The 12,178-nt window shown below is 45.1% G+C and overlaps 1 protein-coding gene and 1 pseudogene across 4 annotated transcripts in view; both read left to right on the top strand.

Annotated features, from left to right (window-relative positions):
- Positions 1 to 12,178, top strand: part of GALNT17 (polypeptide N-acetylgalactosaminyltransferase 17) — a 430,203-nt gene that overhangs the window by 415,889 nt on the left and 2,136 nt on the right. For 2 of the 4 annotated variants that reach the window (XM_045819620.1, XM_045819622.1), the window contains one exon: positions 11,684 to 11,851. In XM_045819620.1, coding sequence (XP_045675576.1) covers positions 11,684 to 11,851 — 168 coding nt within the window. Of the gene's footprint in view, positions 1 to 7,711; positions 8,582 to 11,683; positions 11,852 to 12,178 lie in introns of those variants that run through there. The other 2 variants (XM_045819619.1, XM_045819621.1) reach the window with 2 other exon arrangements.
- On the top strand, positions 8,126 to 8,932 carry LOC123806272 (annotated as a pseudogene).

The raw sequence follows: 12,178 nt of genomic DNA, 5'->3' as shown, positions 1-12,178 counted from the left end.
GGCACAGCACAAAGCCAGGGACGCTGTTTCAACTGGCAAAATGAGAAAGTGAGACAGATTTAACTAAGATCACATTAAAAGGGGAACCAAGTGTTTGCAAGCACTTCCATGCTGTAACCAATATACAATCTTACCTTTCCATTTCACACAGAGACAAAAAAGAAATGCAGCTGTTTATTGAAAAATAGAATCCTTGTCCCTCCAAGTGATTTAGCAGTCTGAGTGAGCTTGGAAGGCATGCTCAGGAATTTGCTCCTGACCCCTGGGAAGTTGGAGTCAGCTCTACTGCTCACCATCCATCCCCTCTCCCACTCGGCTCTTCTGACCCTCGTACTGGAGCTCCCCACATTTAGGCCCCCTCTCCAAGAGGCCCAGGCTCTCTCCATAAAGTTGTGTGGGCCAGACCCTGCCACCACCACCCCCACCTCTATTGGCATTGCCCCTGCTCCATCCATTCCTGCACCTGTCTCTGCAGGAAAATTAACCAAAGGTTCCAATGCACAAACATCTCTCCCCATTCATTCTAAGTAGACAGTGTATTTTCTGGAACCATAATGCTTTAATCCAGCATGATGAATCATTAATGACAGAAGGGGGAAGACTGAGGAGGGAGGCCTTTGGGACCCTCCCACCTCTAGGAACTGGCTCTCTGCAAAAAGCATCTGGTTCTCTAACATGCCTTCTAAGTTCCCAGATACATATTTTAATTAACCTTATAGAAGTATAAGGTAAATACAATAAAGTGCATCTATTTAAAGTATAGATTTGGTGAGTTTTAAAAAAATATTTTTTTATTTATTTTTAGAGAGAGGAGAAGGGAGGGAGAAAGAGAGGGAGAGAAACATTAATGTGTCCTTGTCTCTCACATGCCCCCAACTGGGGACCTGGCCTGCAACTCGGGCATGTGCCCTGACTGGGAATTGAACAAACAACTCCTTGGTTTGCAGGCTGGCACTCAGTCCACTAAGCCACACCAGCCAGGGTTAAATTTGATGAATTTTGATAGGTGTTCACATCTGGCAACTGCCTCCCCAATCATGATACAGAACATTTCCATTCCCTTCTCCCTCAGAGATTCTTCCTGACCCCTTTCTCTATCCCCAGCACCCTGGCAGCCATCACTCGACTCTGAGATATGCTGTGGAGACATGTTTTTCTGCATTCAGTTTGGGATCTGGCATGCCAGTAGACAGTGATAGAGAAAGGCTATTCGGTTTTGAGAATATACATGCACACATGTAATCACCAGAAACCATTCTTGTGGCTTCAGCCAGGCAACAAAGAAATTCACCCCAACACAGTCCTGAGTCATTGGAACCCATCTCTCTATCGCCTGAGTAGAAGCTGGGTAACCTGCATCTTTCATGTAGCCATGGTTTTCTACACAAACTAAACCTGATTTTAAAGTGATGAGAAAGACCCTTCACAGGAAAGCAATTGCAAGCCATGCTTTTATTGACATGCCAACAGATTTTGCTATGTTCCAGAGTCGTTCCACAATTATTTGGCTGGTTTTTGTTTATCTGGCTATACTCTGACTGTTTTAGTTTTCCCTCAAGTCTGTTAAATCTGGGTTAATGCTTGTGTGTGCCTCTTAGATCATCTCAAATAGAGAAAAATTTTTTTCCTAAAGTAACTGTATTTGAGCTCAGAGGATTTTTTTCCCCTCATGTGCTAGTGTTGTAGATAATGATGTTCATTTCTCTTCTTGGGCTCAGCAGCCAAACCTAGAATAATCCCATTCAATTCAGAAGACATTAATAGAGCATTAGCTTTTTGCAAGATACTTTTGATCCTTATGCTATATAAAAGTCGGTAGGATGCCAATGTCCTAAAACAGTCAACAAAAACCTGTAGCAAGGAAAGATATATTGATAAAACACAATTATGTAAGTCAAAGAGATCACATCTGGGTGAGGGTTTTGTGGAGATGCTAAAGGTAGGGTGGGGATATCCACCACATAAGGAAATTGTTGGCTATTTTTGAGATTTCTCAAGTCATCTGTCAGACTAAGCCAAGAAGCTAAGAGTTAAGCTTGGAAAGGTAAACTGGAGCCCTGGAGTGGAATGTCATGGTAAAAAGTTTTCTCTTAAATCAGTGGGCAGTGGGAGCAACTGAAGACTGAGACAAGGAATGATATGATTTGAAGCTGCAGGATTGGACAGAACAGATGGGAACTGGGAAGGCCTAGGGGTAGGTGGACCAGTTACAAAGCTACTGCAGCAGTTCAGGTCCCAGAAGAGCTTCACTATTAGGAAGAGCCCAGAAGAGCCTGAGCTATTAGGAAGAAATGTATCAAAGAGGCAAATGGAGGCAGAATCTATGACTGTAACGTTATTGAAGAGGGAAGAGAAGGGTACAAAGATGACTCAAGCTCACAAACCTAGAGCCCAGGAAAGATCAGGGCTGTGGGAGCCCGGTGTCTGTTGACCATACCTGCAAGAGTGAGAGTCAACAAGTTTCAGGCAGTCATTGACTCAGGAGGAAACTCCACCCATTGGCCCCTCAGTTGCACATGATATGTGAACATGTGCTTCAGGGTTACCTTGGCAACAGTGAGCATCATATTGAAGTGACAAATTCCACAGAGAATAGTTTGGTCATAATTTTATAGGTTCCAACAATAGAGCAGGTTAGATGTTTTGAAGGGACTCCCTGGTACTATATAACTGGATTCTAGATCATCTACAATAAATCCAATTTTTTTTTCAAAAAAGAACCTTTCTAGGTGCACAGGAGTGATTGTATCCATTAGATTTTGCTGAGTAACAAATCGACCCAAAACATTTTCAGATAAACAAAATCTGAATGGGTTTATCACAACAGACAATCACCAAAGGAACTTCTAAGAAATGTACTTCAAGAAGAAGGAAAACGAGCCCAGAAGAATGTCTTGAAGCAAGGACAAGTCCCAAATAAAGAAACTTATAAACATATAAGTAAATCTAAGCAAAAATTTTTACATAAAATAATAAGAATAATGTCTATTTGTTCCTCTGGGAAATATATCCAAAAGACTGAGCAGTTAGAAGGAGGTGATCAGATTTTGTATCCTAATGTCCATGAATTTTATTAAATGGAAGTGGATGTTAAAATATTGAATAACATTACATTTTACTAAGTCATTGACTAAATTTTGAGAGTGAACAATAAAAAATAGAAAAGGAATATAACTTCTAAATGTATAGAGGGAAACAATAAAACATGATAACATGTCAACAAATAACCTAAAATATAACTAACCCAAACAAAGGCAAAGAGATGAGAAAGAGGAAACAGAGAAGGCTAGACACACAGAAAGCACAAAGAAAGATAGTAGAAAAAGTCCAAGAATATCATTAATCAGGATAAAAACAAATGAACTTATCTTTCTGGTTAAGAGACAGAGACTGTCACCTTAAATTTTTTAAATTCCAGGGGTATTCTGTTTTCAAGAGTCACATTTAAAACATAAAGAGAAACATTGAAAGTAGAAGGATGGAAAAGGGAATGACAGGCAAATTTTAAAGAGCAGAAAGTTGGGATGACTACAGTAATGTCAAACGAAGTGGCCTTCTGCACACAATGCATTATTAAAGATGAAGTGTGTCATTTCATGATGACAGAAGATTCTGCTCACCAGGAAGACAAAGTCTTTCTTAACTTGGATGCATCTCTCACATCTGTCATGTTCTCTCCCTCTTCAGTGTTGTCACTTGAGTTCAGTCCTTCACCAAGCCCTGCACTTTCATCGTTCTCTACCACAGTTCACTCTCCACTCAGCAGCCAGTCTGGTCATCTTATAATTCAGATGGCCCCTCATGATAAAGCCCTTATTCCTGGCCATGATCTGTTTGTACAGTGCAGCCTCATCAACACTGTACCCACACCTTCCTACTTCTGCCCCATCACAGCTGTTACACTCCATCATCTCCTCTGGTGTCCCAGTCTTGGAACATTCTCCTGCCTTTGTCTGGTCTGGTCTGCCTTCTCCTACTCATCTGGTTGGCCTAAATGCTCCCTCCTCTGGAAGGCCTTCTCTGCTCTCCCTCTGTGGATTAGGGGCCTTTCTGTTCTGGTTCTAAGAAGACATTTAGTATATTTCATAGCATTACCTCACACTCTGTCATTCTTGCCTCTTTGCTTCCCTGCCTACCTAAGTAAAGTGTGAGCTCCTGGAAGGCAGGTACTGTACCATTCATTCATGATGTCAACAATAATTTATCGAGCACCTCTTATGTGTCAAGCGCCCTCCTAAGAGCTAGGGATAGGGATGTGAACAGCAACAAAAAAAGACAAATACCTTCCACATTCTCAAGGAGGGAGCCAGACAACAAGCTCTATAGATAAGGAAAATACATAGTCTATTAGAACATAATATGTTCTTGGAGAGAGAAATAAAGCAAGGGAAGGGATAAAGAGCAAGTGGTGGAGGTGTAATTTTAAATAAGATGGTTAAGAGAAAAAAGCACCAAGAAAATGGCTTTTTGGTAGAAACTTGACAGAGGTGAAGGAGTGAACCATTCATATATCTGAGAGAAGAACATTCAAAAGAGAAGGAAGAGCAAATGCCAAAGCCCTGAGCAGGAGCAAAGCTGTCCTGTTAACAGACCTACAAGGAGGCCAGTGTGGCTGCAGTGGAGTAAGTAAGGGGCTGAGTGGTGACAGCTGAGCTCAGGGAGTGATTACTAGATTGTTTTGGCCTTGTAGTCCATAGGAGGGAGTTTGAACTTTTATTCTTAGTGTGATGGGGAGCCTTCAGAGGAATTGAGCAGAGGAATTGAACAGTCTGAATCCAATTTAAAGAAATATAATTTTAAATAGTATATTTTAATAGCAATCACTCTGGGTGTCTTATTGAAAACGACCAAGGGATGCCAGGGTAGGAATTGGGAGACAAATGAGGAGGCCATTGTACTTATTTAGTCCAAAAATTAAGGTGGCTTGAAGCAGGAAAGCAGTAATGGAGGTGAGATCTGGATATGCTTTGCTTGTGGATTGAATATGGTGGGTCAGGGGAAAAGGCAAATAAAGGGTGAAGCCAATGTGTTTGGCCTAAGCAACTAGAAGGATGAAGTTGTCCTTACCAAGATGGAACAGATGTTGGATGGGTATGGGGAGGGTAAAAAGGGGAGGAGGAATTTGGTTTGGGTTGTGTAAATTTGAAATGCTTATTAGGCATCCAAGTAGTATGTCAAATAGGGAGTTAGGTATACAAATCTGGAACTGAGTGGAAAGTTTAGTTTGGAGATAGAAATTTGGCACAATTAGCAAAGTTACCACATAGATAAAAGCCCTGGGAATGGCAAGTTCTCCAAGAGAATGGGTGCAGAGAGAAGAGGTGGTATCACCTGCACCCAGCACAGCACCTGGCCCACAGTTGGTGCCCAATATAACGACTAAGAAAAAACAATTGAAGTTGATAACAAATGGGTCTTGTTGACCTTCAAGAGATCAATTGCCACTCATAGTGATGGTAGGAATCAAATTGCAAGTCACTAGGAAATCAGAGAGAGGAAATCCAAGGATGAAATTAGGAGGTAATAAAAACTGTGGCTAGCAAAGATTTTCTGGACATAAAGATTTGGTTATGTTTATAGCTTAGAAGAAATGAAAGAGACAGGAGAAATAATGAGTTAAGGTACCTGCTGAATGGGGAGAAGGCACCAACTGAAAGGAAGTGAGGAAATGTGAAGGAACTCAGGTGTTAAGGGGTAGGAGAGATAACTTCCAAACAAACTGGGACATAAGATCCTCTGAGGGCAGACGTGTAGATCAATGGAACAGCATTGCAAGTCCAGACATAAGCCTCTCAAGTCATGTGATTTTTAACAAAGATGACAAGACAAGCCAATTCAATAGAGAAAGAATAGTGCTTTTAACAAACGGTGCTGGTACAATCAGATATTCACATAAAAAAACAACGAATTTGGACCCATACTTTACACCATATACTATGAAAATTGATTCAAATGGATCAAAGACCTAAATGTCAGATCTAAAACTATGAAATTCTTAGAAAATATAGAGGTAAACCTTTATGACCTTGGATGTGGCAATGATTTCTTAGCTATGACACCAAAAGCACAAGTAACCCCCCAAAAAACAAGTTAATTGGAATTTATCAAAATTTTAAACTTTTGTGCTTCAAAGGATGCTACCCAGAAAGTGAAAAAATAACCATCAAAATGGGAGAAAATATCAACAAATCATATATCTGAAATTGGTCTAACATCAAGAAATGTAAAGAATTCTTACAACTCAACAATAAAAAGGCAATAGCCCAATTTTAAAATGGGCAGAAGATCAGAATAGACAATTCTGCAAAGAAGATATACAAATGGCTGATAAGCACTTGAAAAGATGCTTACCATCATTAATTATTAGGTAAATGCAAGTCAAAGCCACAATAGGATACCATTTCACACCCACTAGGATGGCTAGAATTTTTTAAAAATGTTTTTAAACCACAATAACAAGAGTTGACTGGGATGTGGAGGAATTAGAACCCTGGTTCGTTGCTGTTAGGAACGGAAAATGGCATGGCTGCTTTGAAAAGTTTGACAGTTTCTCAAAAAGTTAAACATAGACTTACTGGATGACCCAATTGGCAATTCTACTCCTAGATATATACACCTAAGAGAACTGAAAACACATTCACACAAAAACTACACTTGTATTCATAGCAGTATATTTCATAATAGCCCAAAGTAGAAACAAGCAGACAGTCATCACCTGGCGAATGGAGGGGTGGAGTGGTCAGAGGAGGTGGGACACCCCCAGTGTATGGATCCAGGTTGCACCAGAGACTTGGCAGGAGATGAGGGCATGACTTAGACAGACATTGTGAAGTGGAGAGAATTGCACTAGGGTCTAGGAATGCTGAAGCCAGAGAGTCCTAGAACAATGCCAAAAAATAGCAATTCCAGCAGACAAAGAGCGGAGCAAAGCCCTGAAGACAGGGAAGCCCATTGGACATACAGAGGACAGGGGCAGAGCATAGGGTTGGGAAATGGTGGACGGTGGACTAGGAAGACTCCCACTCCAGGAGTGGAGCAAAGAGGGAGATAACGTTGATATCAGGTCTCAGCGCTCACCACCCTCCTGCCTTGTGAAACCCCACGTTTCTTTCAGGCCAGTGCCCTTCCCCTGACCCTGGCCCCTGGGCCAGGCCAACAGAGCCCATACGCCTGGCCTGGTACTTTTGGTGTGAGAACTGGCCTTCCCCCAGAACAAAAATCCTGCCAGCCCTCCTCAGTCACCTTGCCCACCCTGAAGCCTGCATGGCAATGGAGCAGGTCTCATTGTTGTCATGTCCTAACAGACCTCAGAAAAAAGAGACTCTAACTCCCAGTGGCATTTAGCTTCACTCTTTAAACATCTGGGTCACAGATATGTTTAGTTAATTAATTTTCTTGGCGCTACTCATTTGCCTGCTGGATAATAGATTGATTCATAATTTCAATAAGCAGCTGTGTATATCTTTCCCCTGAACATAAAGACAGCTTGCTGTCATTCATCACTTTGCATTCGGTGAATTTAAATATATTCAGAGACATTGTTAGGAAGGGATGGGAGAGAGTTTCTGATTTTCTTATCATTTTGCCTCTAACAATTACTGATTTGGAACTAATTTGGGTTGAAAACACATGTTAACTGCATCTTTCTCAAGGGCACTTAATTAACTCCCTGTGACTTGTTTTGGGGGGATCTGGTGGGCTCCCCTTTCAGGATCAAAGCAGAGGGCTTCTAAGCAGCTTCCACCAGGAGCTTAGAGCCCTTGAGAATCTTATCCCCTGGAGAAGAGGCACCCACATCCCTCAGCAGAGCTGTCTTCTTACTCCATTCCTGCCCAGAAATGCCCAGGTTCTCAGGGGGAAGAGAGGATCATCTGGAAGGAGGCTCCTCTGCTGCTCAGCTGCTGGGCCTGGGTCACCAAGCACAGGGTCTCTATGGACCCGAGAGGCCAAGATCCATCCAGGTGACCAGATGTCTTCATGGCTTGGTTTCCTCATCTTTAAAATAGAGTGACATTCCCTGCCCTGCCTCCCCAGGCTGTGCCAGGAGGGCATCAAGTTATACCAGGTGCAGGTGCAAAGGACTAGGCGGGGCCTCTGGGGATGCTGCAGGTGGCTGGGGGTGTGATTGTCCCTGAGGACTGCCACGTGTGTTTCTGGTGTTGACAGTCTTGTTTATGATGAAGCCAACATGGCTTGGCAGGGCCAAATTCAGCAAGAGATTGCCATGAGGAACCCTCCGGCCTCGGAGCAGCCAGAGCTCACTGTCTTGTACAAGGAGTATGATGAACATGACAACATCGACAGAAGATCAAGGACCTTCACAAAAAGTACCATACTTGTACATCGGCAAGATCAGGCCCAATGGGAACTGCTTCTGTTGAGCTTTCGGGTTCTCCCCCTGGAGGCACTGCTAGGTGATATAGCAAGGAATTGCAGAGGGTAAAGGCTATGTTTGCCAAGAGCAAAGAAGACCTGCTGTCCAGGGCACCACCGAGTTCACAGTTGAGGATTTCTACAACCGGTTCACAGGCCTGATGGAGCTGATGCAGAAGAGACCTCAGTAGCTGACCTGCTGGCCTTCTTCAACAACCAGAACACCTCGGACTACCTGGTGGTTTACCTGCAGCGGCTCACCTCAGGCTACCTGCACTGGATGGGCAGACTGTTGAGTTCTGCCAGCAGGAAGTGGAACCCCATGTGCAAGGAGAGTGACCACATCCACTCTGTTGCTATGGCCCAGGCCCTCAGCGTCTCCAACCACATGGAGTACATGCACCATGATGAGGGTCGTACCACCAACACATACATCTTCTCTGAGTGCTATGGACACTATGACATCCTCTCCAAATCGAGCTGGCCCTGCCCACCACTGCCCTGCTGCCCTCCCCTCTGCCAGGTGCTAGACATGTATGGAGGTTTTGTGTGGTTGTAAGTGGTCATATTTCCCCTCCCCACTTCCGTCATACACCTTCTGTGTATGCGTGTCTCTGTTCTGCTGCTGCCCTCCTGGCTGCTGTGTGTCTGGCTGTCTCCCTTCCCCTTAGGTGGGTTCCTCTTAGCTTTCCACCTGTGTACCCCCAAACCTCCTTATCAGCAGAAGTTTTGAGGGGCTAGGCCTTTTGGGGCCTGCCCCTGGTTATTGGGGTTCTGCTTCCTTTGTGCCTCCCTCCTTCCCTCCTTAGCTGGCCCAGGGGCAGCCATGGAAATTTGGGAGTTCCTTGGGGACTTACCCAGGGACCTAGGACCATCATGGCTTCAACCTGCTCCCTCAGGGGCCCACCTCTACCCTGCTGTCTTGGTTGGGGTCCCAGGCCCTAGCTACCTGCTTTCCCTCAGGGGTCTGCATGGTCAAGGAGTATGGGGTGGAGAGGGCCGACACACTGACATGCCAGTGGGGCCCAGCTCAGCAGCTAGAGGGGCTGGGCCACCTCCAGTGCACCCCTAGGTGAGCCCACCCCAGTGGGAATGGGGCAGGCTTCATGCCTCTGCTTGGTCTAGTCCCCCCGGTCTAGGCAGGACTTGCCAGGCTGCCATTCCCCTGCCACCCCACTGCCTGTGCCTGCTTTGCACACCCTTTGCTCGGGCCACAGTATCTGCATGAACTTCCTTTCTTCCTGTACCTCCTTTCCTCCCCCACCCAGCACATGTGGGGGCTCAGCCCCTAGGCTATGAGCTCCTTGTGGGCAGGCCCTCAAAACAGGTGAAGTGCTGCTGCCCCAAAATTAAATAAATAAATAAAATGGAATGGGCAGTAGCACCTGCCTCACTGGGGTTTATGCAAATTCCAACATTTATCCTCGCACCATCTTAGAAATGATGCAGAGTATGCCTTTACTACCTGCAAGCTAATAATTTTATTTATTTATTTTATTAATAAGTAAATAAATAGGAGCTAGCTGTGTATTAGTGATCACCACTCCCCTCCTAGGCACCTCTTAGGATTGCAAGGACAAACAGGAAGAACGTGCTTGCCTCTCTCACCGCACCCCTCCCCCACCCAGCCTGCACTGGGACCATCACAGTGGGAACACAGCCCCAGCCTTACACTCCCTGAAGCCTGTCCCCAGGCTGGGCACACAGAGGATTCTTCAAAACATGCTTGGAGAGATGGGGCTTCATTTTTTTTTTAAGTGAGGATGCTCACCACATTTACAATGTGCTCATTCATAAACACATTTCTGAGCACTTGGTCTGTGATTATTCCCCTAGCAAGTAATGAAATGGATTAGACCCAGTCCCTGCCCCTAAAGAAGTGTGAATGGCAGGTGAAAGCATTTGTTTAAAAGCTGTGCTAAACAGAGTTTTAAATGTGGACAGGCAGGAGAGGGGAGGCTACTGAAGTCGTATGAGCCCTGCTGGGGGAAGAGTTGGCAGGCAACACCATTTCTGTATCAGTTAGCTTTTGCTGCATAACAACTATCCCAAACTTAGTGGCTTAAAACCATATGCATTCATTATTGCTTATGAGTCCATAGGCCAGCCAGATGGTTCTGTGACCTGGACCAGGCTCAGCAGATTTTGGCGGGATTCATTCACGAATCTCCTATCAGCTAGCAGGTTGACTGAGGGCCACCTGATCTCCAATGATCTCATCCCCTTGTCTGGTGGCTGTCTCTCACCTTCTAGCAGACCATCCTGAGCTTACTGCCATGGTGGCAGCAGGGTTTCCAGAGGGTGGAAGTATGCAAGGTCTAATCAAGGAATAGGCACATCCACACTTCTGCTATATTCTGTTGGCCAAAGCAAGTCACCAATATTCAAGGGATGGGAAATTAGACTCCATTTGACTGACATTACCATCGGTGTACAGAAGGAAGTGTGAAGGATGTGACCATTTTTCCAATCTCCCAGCACTCCTTGCAGTACATGGAGCAGAAAGCAAGTACCAGGACTGTGCTGCACATTCAAGATGTTATTAAAAATGTTACAATAAATACCCTATACATAAACGTACGTTCACATTTCTGATTATTTCCTTGGGATAGATTTCTAAAAGTGGATTTATTGAGTTAAAGGAGCAGGACATTTTAAAAGCACAGAGCATGTATTTTGAAATCCGTTTCTTGCCAGGTTGTAGTAATTTACCCTCTCATCAGCCCGTCTTATGCAAACCTTGACAAAATGGGAATAAGGTCTTTTTTAAAACGTGGTATCTCATTGCTATTTTATTTATTTTAAAATCGATGAGGTTGAATGCTTTTTAATAATGTCTGTTTCTTCTTTCATGTGCTGCCTCTGTGGGCCCTTTGCAACAGGATAGATTTAGTTAATTCCCAGTTATAATTGAGGAGGAAATGGAGGCTCAGAAAGGTTAAGTGAATTATTCAAGGTGGCCCAGCCAGCTGGAGGCAGAGCCAGGCTTCAGAAATCAGCTGTCCTGCTCTTTCACTTATCCCTGCTCCCCATGTTGTTGGACAGAAGGCTAGATTCCTGAAACACTGACAAGGACATGCTTAGAAAAGAAAATCAGAGAGCAACCCAGAGGAATCTATATCCAGTCTTCACAAACCAGAGGGCTTCCCGGCAGGGCTCACCTGTGAGGTGGGTGTGTGTGTCGGTGGGTGGGACAGGCCTGAAGTGGTGGCCAGGACTGCAGCACTGAGGCATGGGTGAGGCCTGCAGGCCTGAGCCCTGTTTTCCTTCCTCCTGGCCCTGCTCCCCGGGCACGCTGCTCTCTCCACAGCTCGCCCGCTATACCAAGGAAGGCTTTCTGCACTTGGGAGCCCTGGGGACCACCACGCTCCTCCCTGACACCCGCTGCCTAGTAGACAACTCCAAGAGTCGCTTGCCCCAACTGCTTGACTGTGACAAGGTCAAAAGCAGCCTGTACAAGCGGTGGACCTTCATCCAGGTAAGTGCTCCATGGACAGGGCCAACACCCCAGAGCAAGAGAAGGTGCTGCCAACCACAGGGCAATCTGACTTGCCCAGGGGCACCCAGGAAAGTGCATCGAGCAAAGGTCTCCCAACCCTGGGGCAGGCACCTGGACCTGAAACACATTTGGGGGGAATCGGTGGAGGATTTCAACGGGAAACAGCCTTCCGGATCCCCGTGGCAGTGCCAGGCTGGGTTGGCTCTGATTAGCGTTGGGAGGGGAATGGGGGGGTGGTGATTTTCCTGAAATATGCTAAGTACCTACAGCCAGTAGGATGGAGAAAGTCAGACCTCACATATCCCT

Source organism: Phyllostomus hastatus, unplaced genomic scaffold (assembly GCF_019186645.2).
Source record: "Phyllostomus hastatus isolate PE091 unplaced genomic scaffold, TTU_PhHast_1.1 phas_scaffold_385, whole genome shotgun sequence".
NCBI classification, from domain to species: domain Eukaryota; kingdom Metazoa; phylum Chordata; class Mammalia; order Chiroptera; family Phyllostomidae; genus Phyllostomus; species Phyllostomus hastatus.
This window is presented reverse-complemented; position numbering and strand designations above follow the sequence as displayed.